Source organism: Stegastes partitus, unplaced genomic scaffold, assembly GCF_000690725.1.
Source record: "Stegastes partitus isolate 25-593 unplaced genomic scaffold, Stegastes_partitus-1.0.2 Scaffold2405, whole genome shotgun sequence".
Taxonomy (NCBI): domain Eukaryota; kingdom Metazoa; phylum Chordata; class Actinopteri; family Pomacentridae; genus Stegastes; species Stegastes partitus.
Genome location: NW_007580136.1, coordinates 1 through 8634, shown reverse-complemented (window position 1 = coordinate 8634; position 8634 = coordinate 1). Strand labels below are relative to the sequence as shown.

Genomic DNA, 8634 nt, shown 5'->3' with positions numbered 1-8634 from the left:
CTCATTCCTGCTGATAAACGTCCAATAAAGTGATTTAAACCTCTTGATATGTTTCAAATATTCTCCTGTTTAAACAATCTGCAGTAATAAAATCAAATCGTTTTATTGAACTGAACTGTTCAGCGGCTGATTCTGCTGCAGTGGAGATTTTTTTAATTACAAAAAAAATCCAGAAATATTAATAAAATACTCCAAATGTAGGAGAATTTGTAATAAAATGGAAAAAAAGGAATACATTATTTGAAAAATATTATATAAAAAACTGTATAAATTATGTAATATATGTGTATTTATTTTAGTTACAATCATCCTCGTAATTATATTATTATTATTATTATTATTATTATTTATTTTTAAATGTCACAAGTTAATAGAATTTAAAAAAGAAACAAAAAAATCTAAAATATGAACAAAATGTTTTGATAAAATGATAAATTATCAACAAAAAAAAAATCAAATATCAGAAATAATAATATATGAACAGAATGTTTAAATGATGTTAATAAAATATTCCACAAATGTCTGAAATAATTAACACAGCATCTGGGAAAATGAATGGAGCAAAAAACATTTTAATAAAATGCAATGAAGTGAATAAAATAACAGCAAAATCTCTAAAATATAAAAAAAATTCTGACATATATTATTAAAACTCTTGACATTGAACTCTAGAAAATTATTTTAAAAATGTCATAAGAGACTCAAATGTAAAAAAGAAAAAAAAAGAAAAAAGAATTAATAACAAAATGTTTTGACAATGACTAGACTGCCCCAAAAATGTAAGAAAATTAATAAAATGTCTGAAAATATCGACAACATTTTTAAAAGATGTTAATGAAATGCTCCCAGCGTGCCTCTTGGTGGCGCTCCATCACCGTTAAACCCGTCTCCACTGAACGCTGAGTCCAAGTTGGACTTTAAGCATCTTATTGCAAATCATGTCCCAGAATCCACCAAGAAAATCACATTTGTTTTCAAAATCATTTGTCTTCCACCTGTTCAGCGCTCCAACCCGACACAGATACAGATACATCCAACCTACACCAGACGTTTCAGGATGTTGTTCAGTGTGTGCTGACGTCTGTGTTTCCTCTGCAGACAGCGAGGTGGAGGCTTCGTCTGAAGCTTCTCTCCTGCAGGATGGAGAAAACTCTGAGGACCAACCAGGACCCTCTGCAGTCAGGAGCAGAGTTATACGGAACACCAGGAGGTGGGACACGAGTTCATCACCTGCTGTAGACATCATCAGACGTATGTTTACGTGTTCACTGACCTGCACACTGAACCTCCACAGGTCCAAACTGAAAACCCGCATCCAGGAAAGTGAAGGAAAACCTCAGAGCTTCCAGGTAATCTGATTTCTACAAAGTCATTTATTAAAAATAGAAATTGTGGAGTAAGTGACTGCATTAGTGTCTGGAAGGTCCAGCCTCTGGTGGATCAGAACTCCTGGATAGAACCACACCATGAAGACTGAAGAACCCTCCGAGAACTCTGGAAAAGGTTGTTGAGAAGCATCAGTCAGGAGACGATACAAGAACATTTACAAGTTACTGAACATCTCTGGAGTCCAGTTAAATCCATCATTAAGGAATGGAAGGAAGATGGACCATGAGGAGATCTGACTGGAGCAGGACGTCCTCAGAGACTGAGTGACCGAGCAAGAAGGAGACTAGTGAGGGAGGCCACCAGGACTCCTATGACTCCTCTGAAGGAGTTACAAGAAGGAGACTAGTGAGGGAGGCCACCAGGACTGAGACTTGGAGAAGATTAGTTTGGTTTAAATGGTTTAAAGACAACCAGGTGAAGTTCTGGAGGTCCAGTCAGAGTCCAGACCTCAGTCCACCTGAGCAGAACTCTTCACTCCTGATCCCTGTGGAACCTGACAGAGTCTGAACAGTTTTATCAGAATGAGGTGAAGCTGCAGCGTCCAGATGTTCAGACTGATGGAGACCAACAGGATCCATGATGGAGCTGAAGGTTCATCTCCTAAACACTGACCTGAGGGGGCAGATGCTGGTTCCATCACTGATGTTATCGACAGAAAGTCTTTGTTAGTTGTTGTTCTGGTGTTTTATTCCTCCTCTGTCCCACAGATTGCCATCAACATCACCGAGGCGAGGCAGCTGGTCGGGGAAAACATCGACCCGAGCGTGGTGATCGAGATCGGCGACGAGAAGAAACAGACGACGGTCAAAGAAGGAACCAACGCTCCCTTTTACAACGAGGTAGCTGAGAAACTCACCTGAGAGATGGATCCTGGATCCAGTCAGCTCACTGCTCACCGTCCTGCTCTTTTCTCTCCGTCAGTATTTCGTGTTCGACTTCTTCGCCCACAAAGAGGTCTTCTTCGACAAAGTCATCAAGCTGACGGTGGGTGAACGACGACACAAATGATCATCTCAGGAGGTCAGCGTCTTCTGTCAGCGTGGCTGTGAGAGCTTCAGAGGGTTTAAAGCTCTTTGTCCTTTTGTTATCGTTCTCTGTGCAGGTGATGCATTCGAAGATGTTGAGGAGTTTCTGCGTGGGATCCTTCAAGCTGGATGTTTGGACGGTCTACAGACAGCCAGGTATCTCACCGTCCTCATCGAGTCGCCTGTTTTGGCCGTTTGACGTCTCGTTTTGTCTGATTGTTCTTCTGTCTCCTCATTTTTTTGTCCCTCACTTTGGTTTTGTGTCTAATTTTAGTTTCAGGTCTTGTTCTGGTTGTTTGTGACGTGTCTGTCTGTCAGTTTCCTCTTTTGTCGTCTTGTTTCTTTTATTTTGTGTGTTGTTTACCAAACCATAAAGAGACTAGTTAGAGGAGACCACAAAGACACCTGTGATTCTCCTCTTAAGGAGGTACAGGAAGGAGACGAGTGAAGGAGGCTACCAAGACTCCTGTGACTGTTCTGAAGAACCTACATGATGTTAAACTCTTTCCAGCCTCTCCAGACTTGGTCCCTCTGCTCTGCTCATCAGATGTTTCATCGTGCTGCATGTGTCTGCCTCCAGGTCACCAGTTCATCAACAAGTGGGCGATGTTGACCAACCCCGGCGACATCAGCACCGGCGTCAAAGGTTACGTCAAGTGTGACATCAGCGTGTCGGCGAAGGGCGACGCCATGCAGCCGGGCCAGAAGGCGAGCGACGCCGAGGAGCAGATAGACAAGTAGATACATGCATACATCCATATAGAACATCCGTCTTCCACAGCTCATTTAATCCTGAACAGAACCTGATCTGGGCCAGGCTAGCTCTGCAGCATCAGTTACCATGGAGATCTAGCAGGTTGAAGGAGACACCTCGGTGATACTGAAAATACCTGCTGACCCACAAATGTCTGGTTCTCCTCATGTTCCCCGTTTCATCCTCAGGAACCTGCTGATTCCGGAGGGTTTCCCCGCCGAGCGTCCCTGGGCCCGGTTCTGTGTGAAGGTGTACCGGGCCGAAGGTCTTCCCCGGAACAACTCCAGCATCATGGCCAACGTCACCAAGGCCTTCATCGGGGACAACACGGCGCTGATCGACCCGTACGTGGTGGTCAGCTTCTTCAGACAAGTGGTGGGTTCCTTCACCGGTTCCACCTGAAACCTGTTTGTTCATCATGAGCCTGAATCGTTCTTTAATCTCCTGCAGGGTCGGACGTCAACGCAGAAGTCCACAGCCGACCCGGTTTGGAACGAACAGATCGTCTTCACGGAGATGTTTCCTCCACTGTGTCAGAGGCTGAAGATCCAGGTGGTTGTTTAGGACGAGAAGCTCAATAAACAGGAACCGTAAATAATGTCATAAAAAATCAGCAGGTTTAAAAATGATTAATGATTCATTTGTTCACAGTGAGTGACTGTAGCAGAACACCATCCTTCACTGGATTCAAATGAGCCAAAAACGATATTATTTCAATGTTTTCTGTATTTGAAAGACAAAATATTCATGTTCAAAACTGAAAAATGGTCAATAATGTTTTATTTTACAGATGTTCCCTGTTTTGCTTAATTGCAGATGTTAACGAATGAAGTCACATGAAAAGAAAAAAAGAAAAAAGAAACGATTTACGTGCAAAAAATAACCAATAAAATTACAAGTAAAAAGCATTTATTTACAGGTTGGCCACAAAAATACACAATTTTTAATTAAGAAAATGACAAAAAACAATATTATTTTTTTTACTAATTTTTAATATTAGATTGTTTTAAATTTAAAAAAGACATATATATATTCAAGATGGAAAAATGGTCCATATTTTTAGTTATTTTACGCTGAAAAAATGTTGTTTTTTGGTTAAAACTGTAGATAATGAAACGTTTTTTTGTCTTTAAATCAGCTGAAAACGTGATTATTTTTCAGATACTTGTTGCTGTTATCAGGGATTGGTGACAGAGTTGTAGTTTATGATGTATTTAATGTGTCATCGTGTCTGGATGCTCCTCTCAGGTGTGGGATGAAGGCAGCATGAGTGACGTTGCCATAGGAACGCATCACTTCGACCTGAGGCGGATCTCCAACGAGCAGGACGGCGACAGAGGTGAGGAGGAGGCGGCAGGTGAGCAGGAGGCTGAGCAGGACTCTGACGCTGACTCTGGTTTCTTCTCCTTCTTCAGGGTTCCTGCCGACCTTCGGCCCGGCCTGGATCAACCTGTACGGCTCGGCCCGGAACTTCTCCCTGGGCGACGACACCGGGGAGCTGAACGAGGGCATCGGGGAGGGCGTGTCCTACAGGTGGGCCAATCAGCTCTCACATGTCCTCGTTAGGAGCCAGACAGGTGGAGCGCTCGTTAACTCACCTGTTGTTCTGCCGTCAGAGGGCGGGTCTACCTGGAGCTGGCCGTGGAGATCCTCTCAGGAGGAACCGGATCAGAGTCCAAGCTCAGCCGGATGGTCAAACCTGTGAAGGACGTGAAAGCAGGAAAAGCTGGAGGGAAGGAGGTGAAGGCAGCAGCCGGAGGAGGAGGAGGAGGAGGAGGAGGAGGTGAAGAGGAGAAAGGAAAAGGTGCAGCAGCAGAAGTTCTGCCTGTCGAGTCTCCGCCGGCGGTGAGGAAACAGAAACATGGAGGATTTAAAAATCAGAAATGTTTGTCTGATGGATGGTGTTGAAAATAAAAGAGCGTGAACCTGTTTGTGTGCAGCTGGATGCAGACAACAAGGAGAGCTTCCTGCTGTTCGGAGTTCTGTTGGAAGCCACCATGATTGACCGCAAGATCGGAGACCGACCAATCAGCTTCGAGTTCTCTCTGGGTGAGTCCCTGCAGGTTCTCCTGTATTTAGGTTCTACCTGTTGTTTACTTTCTCCTCCTGCATCACGTCCTGCTGCTGTTCTCTCAGGTAACTACGGTAACGTGTTGGAGTCCGTAGCTCCGCCCACCATCGCCAGTCCGGCCCTGTCTCTCCGCAGAAGAGAGCTGGACCTCCCGGACGCCAACATGGCGTCTTCCCCCGCCAGCCCGACCTCCCCGCTGCTGCCCAGAGAGCCTCAGGACGCCTCGACCAAGACCTCGAGGCCGACGACGTCCCCGGAGAAACCGCTGATCGTCGAAGGAAACCGGTCGGGTCACGTTGTTGGCTTTAACCTCAGCCCTTATTATTATTATTATGCTATAATGTTTGATCAATCACAAATCAAATAACCTGTAACGTGATGTTCTGTCACAGATTCGTGGTTTTAGCAGAGCTCTGGCAATAAGAACATCGTCCTGTTAGCGAAAGCCTCGTCTAAAGCTATGAACTCTGGTTGGAGGTCATGAACCTCGGTGCCCATTCATAGCTAAAACTCTTAACACTTTCTGACATACGTGTCCTTTGTCCTCTGTCTTATAAGATAATATCAGTCAATAATATCAATCAATTAATTAACATCTCTTACTACAACATTCAGTACTATGGATCAATAATCAGCTAATCAATAACACTAACCGGTCACAGGAACTCTTTCCTAGTTGATCCCAGTTTGTCTTTAAAACACATGAGTTCTGGTTGGAGGTCCTGAACCTCCTCAGAGTCTCTGTCATGGTCCTGTTTCTGCTAAACTCCCACAATGCTCTCTGCTGCCACCATGAGCTGTAGTCTGTAGATGCCTCCTCTGGTCTCTACAGCATTAAACAGTGAGAGGCTCCACCTGGTGGAACAACCAGGTACTGCAGCTGGTCTACGATATGTTTACTGACATCATGTAGCTAGCTCCACCTGAGTCGCACTGTGGAGGTCATAGATCTGGACGTGTGATGGATATCTAAAGTCTCCTGTGTATGTATTCAGGTACTACATGTATCTGCCGCTGGAGAAGCAGAAGCCGTGTGTTCACGTCGTGAGTCACTGGGAGGACAGAACCTACCGACTGTACAACTCCAACATGCTGGAGAACATCGCGGTTCTGTTTGTACGTGAACAAACCAAACTTACCTACAGCTTCACAGGAGCTCAGCTGCTGTTGGAGTAAAAGCGTCTCTGTGTGCCTTTAAATCTAAACTTGCGTGAACATGTTTTCTGTCCACGTTCTGCAGGAGGAAGGCGTCGCCAGCGCGGCCGAACTGCACAGGAAGTCCGATCCGTCGGCCGAGTCGCTGCTCAGAACCGTCCTGAGAGACTTCTGTCTGGACGCCAGGTACCAGCGTCACACATAAACCAGTGGAGGATTATTCTCATTAAACCGGTCGTCCAGATGTTTTCAGACTTTTATTGAACTTGTTGTGGTTTAAGTTCTGTTCTGCAGATAAAAGTTCAGACTTTTCCAAACTGAGCTCGAGTTTGTCACAGAAACCTTCAGTTACACACCTCACTGTAATGTCACTTTTATTTCTTTTTAAGTTTAATTTATTTTAGAATGTATTTTAAAATATATTTTCTGATGTTTTGATTTAAAAAACATTTAACATTAACATTTAACATTGATTATATTTTTATTTTTATTTACTTTATAATTTTAGGAGTATTTTTAATTTCATAAGTTAGGTTTTGAGATTTTTTTTCCTGCAGTGGTGATGATGAAACCTTAAAACTGAGAACAGCCTGTGAGCATCAGCACGTGACTCTGTTGTGTTGAATGCGTGTTGTGTTTAATGCGTGTTGTGTTTAATGTGTGTTGTGTTTAATGTGTGTTGTGTTTAATGTGTGTTGTGTTTAATGTGTGTTGTGTTTAATGCGTGTTGTGTTGAATGTGTGTTGTGTTAAATGCGTGTTGTGTTTAATATGTGTTGTGTTGCTCTGCAGGAGTTTCATTGCGGCAGCGGAGGCGAAGCTGAAGGCTGAGCTGAAGTCGAACTACTTGACTCAACTGGACAAGAAACGTCTGACGATGTGCAAACAGGAGCTGGTGAGAAAAATAAACGTCACTGGTTTGAAACACGCCGAGGATCTTTAAGTCTGACAGATTAATGCTGTGAAATATTTTTATTTCACTGAGCTTTAGTTTAAATCAGCAGACATTGATGTGTACTTCATCACTTTCAGAGTCGTCTTGTGCAGCCAGATCTTTGTTCACCTCGTAGAAACCAAGTTTGCAGCAAAGAGATGAGTTTAAAATATTGATCACAAGTGTGAGTAGCTGAATATCTACAGTATGCAGAGTCTCCAGTTCATACCGTGTTGGTAACAGCTGTGGACGCTCCAGGTTTTAACGTTGTTGTAAAAGAAATGATAAAAGAAAAGCTTTCTGCGTTTAACAGCAGCGTGTCGTTGCAGGAGACTATGATCGGAGAAGCTCAGTCCACCGTAGAGAAGAAGAGAAAAGCCGGAGGAGTCAAAGAGATGCTGCAGGAGGCGACGAAGCTCACGCAGAGACTTCGCTTCCTGGTGGAGGAGGTAGGACGAACCCCTGAACGCCGGCTCTGGTTGGTTCATTCACCTCCAGCGTCACGCTAACTCTTGTCATTGCAGCCTCAGCACACGGTCCCCGACTTGTTCGTCTGGCTGCTGAGCAACAACAAGCGAGTCGCCTACGCTCGGCTTCGAACCAGAGACCTGCTGTTCTCCAGCGTCCAGGAGGCCCAAGGAGTGGACTGTGGGAAGATCATAACACTGTTCCTGAAGGTGAACAAAACACACTGACGAGTGGTTTTCTACAAAAACTCCTCAAGATGACTCCAGTCATCAACCAGAAACCGTAAAACACTGAAAGAATGGTTGGATTTTAAATTTTACCACAGTCCTTGAACTACTCGTCTGGGGTGTGTGGTTCCACATCTGAGCTGAAACCTGTCATATTTATTCAAAATCACTTTATTCTACAGGTGTCATTTAAAAATTCTCCAACAATAAAGTGTTTGGATCAGATCCTGTAGAAACTAAAACGTCTTCCTTCTTGTTCCAACTGGCTCTCTGTGAGTGATTCGGGTGAACTGCAGGAAGTGTTTCCTCAGAGAGACGGAGAGGAAAATAAAACCTCCTGGATCAATGAGTAAATGCAGCACGGATCAGAACCAGAGAACAGAGGAGCCAGTTGGTGGAGATACATCCAGCTGATGGTGGAACATCTTTCTACATCTGATGAGCAGAGCAGAGAGAAGTCTGGAGACGTGGAGATAGTTCAACATCTGCAGGACGAGGAGACAAAATGACCAAAAAGAGACAAAAAATGACAAGAACTTTATAAAAAACAACAAAAATTAAAGCCGCAAGCGGTGATGGACGGGTCCTCGCCCTACACTTGTCGGCCTTCAC

The 8634-nt window shown here is 44.0% G+C and overlaps 1 protein-coding gene across 1 annotated transcript; it reads left to right on the top strand.

Annotated features, from left to right (window-relative positions):
• Nucleotides 1–757: 757 nt before the first annotated feature.
• LOC103374931 (fer-1-like protein 6) lies at nucleotides 758–8004 on the top strand (the record flags this gene model as incomplete). The annotated part of the gene is made up of 19 exons (XM_008305091.1): nucleotides 758–779; nucleotides 1099–1210; nucleotides 1295–1349; nucleotides 2097–2228; nucleotides 2311–2373; nucleotides 2492–2570; nucleotides 2995–3151; nucleotides 3357–3543; nucleotides 3619–3720; nucleotides 4417–4507; nucleotides 4584–4701; nucleotides 4785–5013; nucleotides 5109–5217; nucleotides 5305–5524; nucleotides 6235–6355; nucleotides 6480–6580; nucleotides 7186–7288; nucleotides 7657–7776; nucleotides 7852–8004. Coding segments are annotated over exons 1-19 (2274 nt in total), but the record flags the coding sequence as incomplete, so codon positions are not given.
• Nucleotides 8005–8634: the final 630 nt, after the last annotated feature.